Source organism: Harpia harpyja, chromosome 12, assembly GCF_026419915.1.
Source record: "Harpia harpyja isolate bHarHar1 chromosome 12, bHarHar1 primary haplotype, whole genome shotgun sequence".
Taxonomy (NCBI): domain Eukaryota; kingdom Metazoa; phylum Chordata; class Aves; order Accipitriformes; family Accipitridae; genus Harpia; species Harpia harpyja.
Window position 1 is genome coordinate 24014518 of NC_068951.1, and position 13178 is coordinate 24027695.

The window sequence follows — 13178 nt, forward strand, 5'->3', positions numbered from 1 at the left end:
ACTGAGATGGAAGTAACGGTAGGATTCAGTCCTGGAAAAAACGCACCAAAGTTCATATACCCTTTCCTGCAGGATTGCCTCCAGCCCATCCAGAAACTGCTTTAGCACAGTATTGTGGGGAAAAATCATGCCTAGATATCACTGGCCAAGAACAGATGTCTTTCAGGGGAAAGCAACAGTGGAAAAATTTGATGAACCTTTCTCCTGTCTGCTCCCTCAAAACTTTTTACCCAGATACTTCTACTTTTCCTGTTACTAAAGTACATAGTTTTGAAGAAGGATGTTTGCAAGACAGGAAAACAGAAACATATTCATCTCAAGAGGAATGTCATCCCTTATTCCCCAAGCATCAGAACACGAGACATGTTTTACGAACCAAATCAAAAAAACCAAGCACCACTGCCTTTTACCTTGGTTCAAATGCTTCTCCTCATCTGCCTCTTGCTTAGCCTTACTGTACTTACTGCGCCTGTCAGAACAAAGAAAGAACATTACAGTTCAAAATAAGTATCTTACTTTGAGACAAGCTCAGTCTTCTTGACCTGCTGAGACTTGAGCTGTTTGCACCTGCCACAACCTGTGTTCGGCAGCTCCCCTACAACAGCCCATGACACAACGTACACCTACCAGCGGGTAGGAGACTCCTCTCAAACTGCTCTAAGTCTTATTGGCATCAACAAAGCATCAAGGGAAACACAAATCCATCTGTATCTCGGCATTTAAAGAAAGAAAAGAAAGCTTGCATTTTGGCCACTTTTTTTTCAAACGTTTATTTGCAATTCTGTGCAAAAAGGCACCAAACCGCTTTTTAGCCCTATCATATATGGATTTAAATGCTACAACAGAGGTGTTTTGGTAGATTGATTTTCAAACATAATTAGGCAAATGCCAATACCAACACACTTATTTAACTGCAAATTTAAAACTGGAAACAAGTCTGTTAACACAGAAATCAGGATGGCAGCAAAAAAACCCCTGACCATCAAAAATGCAGATCCCGAGGATGTTGTTTATTCTTTTAATCACTGTACAGTTGAAGCGGGCAAAGAACTCCTCCTGGCAGAGCTCCTCTACTAACCCTCTGAGTTGGAGACAATAATGTAGTATAGTATATTAATTCTATAGATTACTTTTCTACACCTACGCACATGATATTGTATCCAGTTATGTATTTAATCAGTTCAGCTTTACACTTCAATGGGTAAGTGGTATCAAGAAAAGTTAATATAAGAGGTTATTCTGTTAGGGAAGATATTGAGGAGTCAGCTCAGCCAAATGTGTACTGGCATTTGAAGTTCCCCAGCGTCTAATGGTATGTAGGTGTAGAGATTTGATTTGGGCTTTTACCCACCATTCACAGGAAGTTCAGAACCAGGCATAAGAACAGACATTGCCGAAGAGAAGGGCTTATTGTTGCTTACTCCTTAGTTTGCCTGTTCCTATGGAAGTCCAAGTCTCCCAGCGTGTCAGACTCAAGTTAGCTAACTGGCAAGAGTCTAGGCCGGAGTGAAGAATGGGGAAGGCAGAAGGAGAAACCAAGCCCGGAAAACAGGAGGCAAAACTGGCACTGCCTGCAACATGCAACCCGCTGCCTGGAGTGGGGCGAGAGATGACCAGGTCTGCCAGGGACACTGGTGTGAGACTGGGTTAAAAGTCTGAAAACGGTGAATGGGTAGAGGAGGAAAACGGGAGTGGCTGAGAGAAAGACCTATCAGGAGATGTGAGTTAAAAGGGGTCCAAAACTCACAGGTAACAGGAAGAAAACACATGACTGAGAGCCTCACTTACAGCAAATCTTCCTGAGTCTCACCATTCCCCTCCTGTCAGCAAAACCCTTCTGCCCATTAGTGAAAAGCATCTCACTTCCCACTCTGCACCTGGCCTGCGGGGAATGGCAGCTTCCCATCGCTGTCAGCTGAAAGGCCATTTCCCAGCCTTTGTCTTTGCAGTCTTTTAGTGCTGGGTGTTAAACACACTATGCCAATAATAAAAGCTATAAATTAACCATGAGACAGAAGGGAAAAAAAATCCTGTTTGACATGTGAAGACTACCTGATCTTTGAACCAAACCTCACAGCTCCCAAGAACATCAACAGGACTTGTGTTGAGACATAAAAAGCAGGTACACATCCAACCATAAACGGTTGGGAGCTTCTTTTCTTGATGAAAGTCAATTAAACACAAATGGCTCCAAATCACAAGAAGAGCATTATTAAAAACCACACTGGGTCCAAACATCAATTTAAACCATTTATTTGCCCGAGGACTTACAGCACTGGTATAACAGAGCTGAGTTAAATAAAAGGACTGTGTTCTGCTCCCAGTTACTGAACTGAGTAAGAAGGAAGAGGCGGCACAAATCTCACGCAGTGCCGTACAGGACCAAGTCAGCTAAGGAGATTGCAGAGATGGTTTCAGGTATTATACAATTTCTCTCAGAGGAAAGAGAAAAAGGAAGAAAAAAAAAAAGATTCTGCATTTTAAGCAGGACCCCTTCAAATTAATTTTATTAATGTTTAGGCACAGATGGGAAATATGAAACACAAACAGGCTTTGCATGAAAGCATTTTAAGTGCGAAAAATGCTCTTTATCTTATTTTTAAAAGTACAAGCACCTGAACAACAGATAAAAAAAATAACCTTCCCCCACTGAAACCCAAAGACATGCAAAAAGCAAAGGGAAACAAAGGGGTTGCTGTTCAAGCAATATAATTGTAGCTTATTAAGTTTAAATAATACCTTCCGAACTAACTACCTACTTCCACTTCTCCCTGTGTCACCTGTTGACCTCTCCTGCTTGGCTGGGGGCAGGACACTCCTGTCTGCCGTTGTCCCCCAGAGCAGCGCCGGAGCCCCACACCATGGGGCACGCGGGGCTGGAGCTGCCTTTAGGGGCAGCTCACCTGAGTGGCAGAAGGGAGCCTTTGTCGCAGGTTTGAACCCCGTAATTACAGGGATTTGGGTGGTGGTGATTAAATAGCCGGCATTCAGGAAAAGAACACAGAAGCTTTCAGAAACTACGGTAGTCAGAGACACAGGCTGACCTACAGGTGGGGGCTGGCCATGAAGAGGAGGTAACGACAGAGGGTAATTAGCACGCACTGAAGTGAAACAGGAAGGACCCGGTGCCGCACAGCTGCTCCCACCTCCTCCCCTCCAAACAAAAGAGGGGCTGGGGGTGCTGCGGTGCCCAGGCACCAGGCCAGCGGAGCATCTCATCCAACGCTGTCCGCAGAAGGTGGGCAAATGCGTTCAGCTGTTGATGGAGCAGAAGATAAATCAAGCTATCAATTGGAAGAATTACTGAGAGAAACTTTCAGATGACCAGAGGATTCTGTAGGACCATCTTACTCCATGCAAGCCCTTTCAGAAAGTGGCTCTTTCTGGTTTGGACTTTCCCAAATCCTTTAGAACTCTATTTGAGATACTGTAATTTCACTCAGTGTTCCTGCAGCAGGGGGTTTAGAAACACTCATGCTACCTCCTGCACTCTGCTCTATGGATACACTCATCTTAACCTCAGTAAGTTTAAACTAACATTTAGGCAGATTAGTTCTCATGTTAACACAAACGACGTGGTCGCAGGAAAGAACCAAACAGCTTGAGCTGCCTAAGGCAAGGTCCTTTGACAAATTCTGTTGTAAAGATGAATTTTGGGATTTGAGCAGTGACTTGAAAAAATGTAATGCTAAATTAGTAGTAATAACCCAGGGTTCAAAAGTGGGCACCTACAGCATATGCCCAGTTCGCACATTTGGCTCACGGATGCAGAAGGACCATGTCTGCAGGCCAAAGCACGGGTTTGATTGTACAAATACAACTTTTAGGTCACAGCTAGACTACAATACCTCCTCATGGGGACTGTACGGACAGAAAAGCTTTTTTCTCATCTGAAGTAATTTTGGAACAAAGTATAATTATTTTGCTATTAACTTCTGCTGGCGTAGGAACATCATGAAATATCCCCAAAGCCCACACCTCTAAATGACATTGGTAAAGTGGTTAAAATCGTTAGAGTAATAGTGACTATTAGGTTCTGTTTATTGAGAGCTACTTCCAGCTACTGGAGAGCTGTGTATTGAGGAAGGCTATTAATTAGCAAGGCACCATGCATTAGTATGCACAGAGCAGTTTCGCTGTCCTAGTATTTCATTCATCTTGCTATGTCTTTCCCCTTCCACAGCCTGAGACCTACCAGTGCAGAGCTATGGGACATCTCTGAACCCATGGCCACCAGGATACTTTTATCTCCATTCCCACCAGTGCTTGGACCAGCCTTTTGTCCCTACTGCCCACCTGCTCTTTGTCTTGTCTTTGTCCAAGTTGAACACTTGTGGGCAGAGATAACTGAACAGACAGCCTGAGCGGTGAGAAGACCTGGCTGAGTGCTCACCCGCATCAGTGAGTCTGTCAGCTACCTGGCTCCAGGCAGCCCTTCCTTTGACAGCTTTATGGCCGATACTAAAGAGAATCAATATGAGGGCAAGGGGTTGACATTTCATTTTCTAAAAAGTGATCCATTGAGGGCCAATCACCAAGCAGTGTTTATCAGCCTTGGGAAGTGACATTTTTTTATAGGGGGAGGAGGGGAAGGAATCATCTCAAAGCAGCTCGACAGGCTCAATTCTCCAAGGTGGCGACTCATAATTAGAAATCCAATGTATCCTGCTATCAATCCTGCCTTAAATAATAAAGGGATCAATAAAAGCAGAGGAGATTAAGTCATCAAGCTCAGCGATGCTATTTTCTGTTGCAATGGCTTTTAATAAACCTGTCTCTCCACATTACATTTTCATATGTTCTGCTCTTCTTTCTTCTTGTCAGCATGGAGGCTTTGAGTTGAACACCCACAGAAAGCTATAACAATGCATGTCTACTTTCCAGATATTACAGTTGTAGTGACTTAACTGCTCTTTAAGACAATTTAAAGTAAGAGAGCAAATCAAGAGGAATTTGTGCACGTTTATGGCTGATGCCATTAAACTGATCAACAGAGACTGAGAAAACGTGCATCCCTCAGATCCCAGGCTTCAGATGCAGTAATGACACATCCAGTTTTATCTCAGAATTACACTGAAGCAAAATCGTGCTGATCTTTTTAAATGAGACTGAACACAAAGATGAAGACAGAAACACTCACACTGTGTTTCTGCTACACTGTCCTCCCATTCACAGGATTGTTCCTGATGCCTGGGTTGAATCTGGGAGAATGAACAAGTACTTGGTAGAAGATTATGGTCCTGCTCTGACAAAATAACCATCGATCCAGCCTGCTGTGTTACTGCATATGATGCTGAATGACTATGGCTTCTATTTTACAGTCATATCCACTCACGCTGGAAGGACTAACCCAAAAGACTAATGCAGACTCATACAGACTAACACAAAAATCACAAGCATAGCAGTCTAATGGCTTAGTTCACAACAGTGCAGTTGTTTATTCCCTGTCTATCAGGAGTCAGTCCAAGAAAATCTACTGTACCCATACCCATTAAACTTAACTTCAAATTACACTAACCACAAATCTCTAGCTGGCTTGCTTCTCAATGCCAGTTATCGGAATCAGCTTTGCATTTGAAGGGCAAATAGAGCTGGAACTATTGCCATTACATCACATGCTGGTTGGTACTAATGTTGAGAAGATCAAAGCTACATGGGAGAAAGCTTGTAATGCAAATGCACTGTTTATGATGCTAATCAAAGAATTTAGCTTTGTTTGGAGAAGACAAAAAGCTCCCTCATGAAAGAGAGAGGGGGAGAGAGAAGCTTAAGTTCTTACCTCCTGCTGATGACAAAGGCTGCAATGAGAATGACCACAAGAACAACACTGCCAGCCACTGAAACAAGAAGCACTGTGGGATTGGTACCATCGCCAATGATGGGGGAAGGAACTGGAAACAGAAAAGGGAGCATTAGTGTCAGACACCCTCAAAAAAATCAACTAAGGTAGCACTCAATGAGGCTTTCTGGCTTGTGAAGGCAGTTTAGAGTAGCACTCAAATCTGCTTTCAGGCCTTTATTATATAGTCATTTGACACAATTTTCCAACAAGGCCCTAATTAGCTGAAGACCTGATGTTTGATAATGATTTGGGGAACTTCAGTTCACTGGGAACAAGGACTCCCTCTCCTTCTCCCCTTCAGTGTTGCTCAGAGGGTATAATGGCTATTTTTTTTGCGTTTCTAATTGCTTTCCACTCTTCTTTCCTCCTCCTTTTTCTCTCAGTGGGGCCAGATGATCACTCCCCAACTGACACAAAAAGAATAAGTTCTTTTACCCTTTTCCTGCTGCATTGATTATTTTCGGCCGTTAACATCCTGAAGGATGTTGCCACTAACTGGCATGACCTTCAATTGATTTAAGCAGACCTGTACGTCCCAAATAAAATAGGCTTGTCACATTGCCTTCCTGCCACCAAAAAGCAAACATTCTGGGGGCTAAATTTGCATGTTTCCTTGAGCAAAGTGAAAAGCTCTACTGACAATGTAATTTCGAACATTCTGTCTTTATATGACTGTCTAAGGAAAAGTGCAAATATGTGAGCTGATATAGGATACCTAACCAACCTACGTCAATAGCTTGCAAAGGGGAGTAAAAGCGTTCTATTCTCCTGCAAATGAGATATTCCAAAAACACGTGCAAACATCTACATTTACAGTAAACAAAATAGGTACACAAATCTCTCAAGCATCAACAGCTTCCAAGTGTTTATACGGTGCGTGTCTCCTTATGCCACACTGAGGTATTTTCATTGCTAGAATCTAGAATATAGCATATCCAAATAGATGTCTCAGGTCAGATTCATGGCATCACTAACAACCACGCAGTCATGGAAGAACATTTTCCCAGAACAGACACACCACAGTTCAAGCAACCAACGGGAAACTCCCAACACACAGCTCAGTTACATTTGCACTCTTTGCTTAAGGAAAAGAAAAAGAAATCAGTGGGCATGTCATTACCTGTGTTAGTTGTGAACTCAAATGGTCCACTGAAGTCTCCATACCCTGCTGCTGTCCTGGCCCGCACATGAAACACATAGGAAGTCAGGGGGTTCAAGCCTTTAATGTCAGTATTCCTGGAGGCTGTCTTCACAATGCGATAGCTGCGCTCGTTTTGGTCCTAACAACAAAAGAACAGAGTGGTGATCAAGCAAAAATATCTCACTGCACCATGAACCATGGAACCCCACTTCCTTGCCAAAACTGTCATGATGAAACAAGATGAGTAACAACAATGGAATTCTCAAAATATGTCCCAACGGCTCCTGCTGTCGGCCTTGCTCAATACCCCTCGCACTGTGTGCTGCATGGAGCTCTGAGCAAGCCACAAAGGGATGATGAGGCAGTAGGTATGATGCTCATATATCACTGATTATTTAAAAAAATCACACAATGAAATCCTTTGGAAAATAGCCAAGCATTCAAATAGGATCCTCTTGATGAACAAGCAACATTTTACTCACACATGCTGGCACTTTCTTTTTCTTCCTACCAGCCAGGAGCCATATAAAAAAAATGATAATATTTTAAGAAAGAAAAGATTTAGAAAATGTCTTCTAGAAAGTCCAATCTTAAAAACTGTTCTATTTTTGGCTGGAAAATCCATCAGAAAATGTAATAGTCTAGCTTCCCTACAAATCAGATACCTTTTTCTGTATGTGTTAGGGAAGCAAATAAGTGATTATCTTTATAAAAAGATTTAGAAGTATGCATGTGCGTGTGAGAGAGAGCGCACACAAGCAAGAGCACGTAATTGTTCATTTTTGCAGAGAACCTTCAAAGAAAATAGCTCTTTTCACAGTTGCATACTTGAGAAGTTATTTGTAGGAATAACATCTCCCTATAACTTGGAAAGTATGAAGAATGTAATTTTCTTTCCTTATTCTCTATTAAAAACCATCCAGCCCACACTATCACTTTAAGCAGAAGCTATTGGCAAACACATATTATTATTATTATTATTATTACTGTGTTATATACTTCATTATTATACTTCTGTCTATGAAGTAAAGCTAATGTCTCACTTCTGCCCAACATTACTGATTCTCATTATAAATATGCTTGCTACAAAAGCTCAGGTCCTAGGTAGGAAAGAATAACAAAATAAGCTCATACCATACAGCTGGAACAGCCTATGAGTCTTATTCTTTCAAGCAACCATTCAAGTGCATGAAATCCTTAACTGGATTTTATTAAACTGAATCTATTTGGTTTCAAATGATGGAATCCTATCTGGAAATAAACCGTAATGGATTGAAGTAAAAAGCTCTCCCCAAACCCAAACAAAACTCCTTGCTTGTCCATTTTTGAACAGTACCTTTTCATAGTATTTGACTTCATACTCCAGGATGACTCCATTTGGCCTGTCAGGTTCCAGCCAAGCCAAGGCAACGCTGTGCCTTGTTATCTCTTTAGCCTGGATCAAAGCAATTGGGGACGGAGCTGCCAGGAAAAAAAAAGAATTTATAAGCAATAATTTAGTTTTAATGAGGAACACATATTTTTAATCATAGCTTTCACAACATGAGCACTTTCAGAAATTTGTGTTTTTCTTGCGGGGTGGGGGAAGATTAGAAGCATTAAGTATTTTTCCTGTTTTCTGTAACAAAATTGCATTTAATCCTCTCTAATAAAGATTGTTCTTGGATTCTGGGCAATATTAGACAGGCGGGGGTTGAAGTAACAGTACAGTTGCCTAAACACTGCAATGTTCATGATGCCCAGGTACGAACCTCCATAAGAGGCTAAGGTACTAAAAGATTCTGCCTTATTTTTGTCCTTTGTTAGGCACAGTGCGTAGACTTGTACTTTTGTTTTGGTCCACAGTGATTATCTTCTTCCACCTCTGAAAATCAACTGATGTTACTTCATTAGTTATTTGTTTTACAGGAACTATGAAATTCCTGAGGGACCAATCTGGTTTTCTCTAAAGCTGAGAAAATATTGTCACTGAATTAAGTAAGACCAGAATAAAGCAGAATACATATGAATTTGGACCCTCCCATGAAAACCAGGAAACTTGTGTTTCAAGAGCCTCAGCCAATTTGTGCTTCCTAACTTGCCCTGCTTATGCCCGAGTCTGTGAGCAGTCCCTGGAGAATGCGGAAGCTCAGCGCCCAAAGGCCAGATTCTGGCTTTGATAGCCCCCTCCCAGGCAGAAGATTTCAGAGATTGGTCCATTGTGTACCAAACTGGCATTATCTGACCCTGTCCCATGTGGCACTATATTGATGCGATGAATAGAAAAAGCAGGATTACACTGGGTTAGGGCTGCACGATTTTTAGAAAAACTCTACCTAGCAACAAGCGAAACTCAAAGATCCTTTAAACTGTATCTCTGTGCAGTAATAAGGGCTGCAATGAAGAAGATAATGGAAAACATCTCATTGTGCATCCTATACTTTCAATAGGGCCCCTGCTAATGCTGAAGTTCAGGTTTTTGACTGGCTGGAGGACAATGCATTCTCCCTTTGACTGTGATAGCAGCAGATTCATGGCTGCGCTGGGGGAATGGGTTTTCTGAAGATTTATGAACCCGGCTGCCCCTTTCTTGCTGTTGTGTTGCTGTGTGGTCACGTCTCTAGCCAGCTGTTATCAAGCTCTTTTGATGCTGACAATAGCTGGTATAAATGGTGGAGTCTCCAGGGATAAAAAGGGACATTCATGAAATTTTTAATCTTATCTAACAAAGCTGTCCTGTATAACCAGAGATTAGAGGTCTTCCTAAATTGAATATATTTCTTCTTTTGTCCCCTGAAGCTCTAGCCATGTTGCTCTTTTTTTCCCCCTTTCCCTTTCTGTTTCTTTTTTTTACCCTTAATTTTGGGATGATGATCCATGAAAATGTTTGAGAGTAAAAAGTATCCTTGAAACATGTATCCTTGAAAACTACCGAGAAAGACAAATAAATAAAACAGTCACAATAAATGAAAGGAAAATTGAGTGTTGAAAGCCTCAAACCTACTTGACCATATCAGACAGTTCTGATGGAAGTGAAAATAACCAGTAGACGCCGCACAGTCACAAAAGGGTGTCTCCTCTTGATGTGAAACCATCAGGGAGCGGCTTCCTGATTTACTATTTGACAGTTTGGCATCTCTGTTAGAAATGCCTCCAGAACCTTCCTCTCTTTCTCCTTGTCTGTCTCTCACATGCAAAGGCAAATACTGGATGACAGAGGAGACTATAAACACAGCCAACAGGGAGGATCCAGGTATGCTCCATCAAGTTATATCTGTGGCACAACTGAGAACCTACTTAATAACCTCACAGTTCCTCAACAGACTTTTTTTTTCCCCCCTTTGCAGTAAGAATAACTGCCTGGCTAATAAATTAGAAATCAGATTTGTTACCCTAAAACACACACACACACACACACGTGTGTGCGCACGCACGCAACATTATTGATAAACCAGCTGGAGAGAAATCTGCTTAGTTAATCAGTGCCTCATGCAGGGCAGACAAACAATTCTTTTTACTGAGAATCTGTCACTTATGCTGGTCTGACCTCAAGAATTGTAGAGAGAAAGTTCACTTTCTTTCCTTTATCCTCTTTTTAACCTCCTTGGTTTCCCATTTCATTTCTGCAGGCATTTATATTGAAATTTAGTGAGTCCTTCAATATTGGGCTGATAAGTGCTGTATAAAAATGTATTTCTTCTCTGTTGTAAAATGGCTATTTGCAGCAGAAGAATATATAAACTACCCCTTCTTGTGAAAGATGCTTAGCTTTATACAGTTTAACAAGTGCTTTCTCATGTCTCTCAAAAATGGACAGCTGATCTTAGGCACTACACCATACTGGAATAAACAACCTGCTCCTGGCCTCCAGGACACATAGAGGACTTGTACATCAATTCCTTTGTTATTCCTTATGATTACAATTGTAAGGATGGCCCTATTTTTTCCTTCCTGTCCTTCATACACAAATTCATCCCACTTAACTTTTAATCTCTTCTTTTGTCCTGTATTCTGCAGACAAGCAATTCTTTCTGAGTTTTTTGTTTTAACTGTACATTCTGCCTCACCATACGCTATACAGAAAACCTAAGAGCGCTGAAGTCCAAGTACAGGATGAGGTACCAGAATTGCAAGAGGCTGTCCAGGAGCTCTTTGACATCTCTGCAGCACAGACCTAAAACGGTCTATGCAATAGGATGGTGATCTGCAACTCTGTGGACCTTGAGGAAGTGGGCTCAGTAACCACAGGGAGTACTACAGTTATCCCACTGCATGGATAAAATCCTCCATTACCAATTCTCTCTTATTTCTGCAAATAGCCCTACAAATCAGGTTTATTTGTTTCCTTGTTTTCCAGGATCCACCAGCTGACCTGAGTAGTTGAAAGACGGCGCTTCTGGAAGAACAACAGGTCTGGGTCTCCTTGGACATATATTACCAAAAGAGCGTAAGAGTCTGGTCAGTGGAGTCCAGGACAAAAAGGTCATCACTGCTGCCAGCTCACCATGGCAATCCAGGCAGCAGTCATAGCATTCTGGGTGAGCTTCTGCAAAATATTTATATTCTTTGTTCTTCTCCCTTTTGCCTTTAAATTGCCTCTTGGGGATGATGTGAAGATAAACATGTAACAGGTTGTAAAATGATGCTTTGATCACGAGCAGAATAAAAGACAGAATCTTCTTTTATATGTGCATGGGCCAACTGTTCATTACATACACACGTTCCTACACAAAACATACCGAGGACAGCTTGACCAAAAAGAATAATGCACACAACGAAGATGTTTGCAATAAGATCACATAATACTCTTGGAAGAGAGTGTGAGATCACTTTTTCTTTCACTTTTTGCACTTTCCTCCTCCCTACTCCCTGATATTTGGAAAGGAATACTAAGCAAAAACTTGTTTCTCAATCGTCATTACTTACAACAGCAAGTTTTTCTGCCACACATGCACAGACTGTACATACCAAGCACCAATTCTACCAGAACAGCCCACTTCACAGGGAAGAATGAAGAGGTATTTTGGTTTCTAAAAAGGGTCCCCTTGAACAAAAGCACCAAGTGTAACTTTCCCTAGTTCAAAGCTCAGCAGTTCCTCTCCCTTAAAAAACCCACTCCCTACTGATGTGAATGTTGCAATTTTCTTTTATCTACTTCCTCAATAACCTGCCATTAAACACCTACTAGTAGTTTTATTACTGCGGTTCTGAGCTTGTGGCCTACAGAGAGAGAAAGAGCACAGATGTACTACAAAAACTTCACCCAAATGCCATAAAGCCATATCCCAAGGCTAATAAGTGCTGAATTGTAACAGTTTTGAGGCACTTTAAAGGATGGCAGAAGCAGAGTGTCAGTTTTTCATTACTGGTTCAAATTAGGAGAGGGGAGGAGAGGAAAAAAACAGGAAATAAATAGATGCAATAAAGTCCCTGGCATGTAGGCATCCATGAGTGAAAACAGCCCTTTTTAAAACTACAACACATGAGTACTCAGATATCAAAGATACACAATGCCCAGTGTTTTAGTGAAGATGCCTTCTTAACCACAGCAGGGTTTACTTTCCACTCCCCATGATTTGAATTTAAATGGATCATGTTTACTCAAGGGGTCTTTCACTGATTGAAAAATATACCCACAGTTTGTACATTATCTCAGCTAAATTCAAATAACATATTTAAATTTAATTACTTGAAGCTTAGGGGTTTTCATGCTTTTCTTTTTTCCCTCAATTGCACACAACAACACTTCGTTGTTCTTATCAATGGCTATGCGCTTTGTCAAGCATCAAAATTAAATGCTTGAAAGCACTAATGATGTTACTGTGATTAAGGGTTTTTACCTTCCAGGGTAGATACTAAAAGCCTGCTCCACTATTAACTACTTAAATAAATAAATAAATAAAAAATAATTCTGAGAATGTAACACTGAAGAAAAGTCCTCTTGGAAATCAAAACAAGACAATAAAAGATAAAAGATCTTCTCTTAATTGGGACAAAACCCATTTAAGGGAACATGGCACATTTCAGGTTTTCTCTTTGAATATTTACCTTGTAATATCATGGGGTTTTACATGGGATTTTGTAAATTATATTATCAAATAATCTCACAGCAGTAAAAGGATATACAACACAGAGAATCAAATACATTTTTAATAATTTCTAAAGGCAACATTCTCCAGGCCAGATTCTGGTAATTTTCTTCATGTAAAGAGAGCA

The 13178-nt window shown here is 41.1% G+C and overlaps 1 protein-coding gene across 1 annotated transcript in view; it reads right to left on the reverse strand.

Annotated features, from left to right (window-relative positions):
* Positions 1 to 13178, reverse strand: part of EPHA4 (EPH receptor A4) — a 109489-nt gene that overhangs the window by 19891 nt on the left and 76420 nt on the right. Inside the window, exons 6-9 of the mRNA XM_052804012.1 lie at positions 8320 to 8444; positions 6963 to 7122; positions 5780 to 5891; positions 411 to 469 (exon numbers count right to left, since the gene is read on the reverse strand). Of these exons, the coding sequence (XP_052659972.1) occupies positions 411 to 469; positions 5780 to 5891; positions 6963 to 7122; positions 8320 to 8444 (456 nt within the window). The remainder of the gene's footprint in view (positions 1 to 410; positions 470 to 5779; positions 5892 to 6962; positions 7123 to 8319; positions 8445 to 13178) is intronic.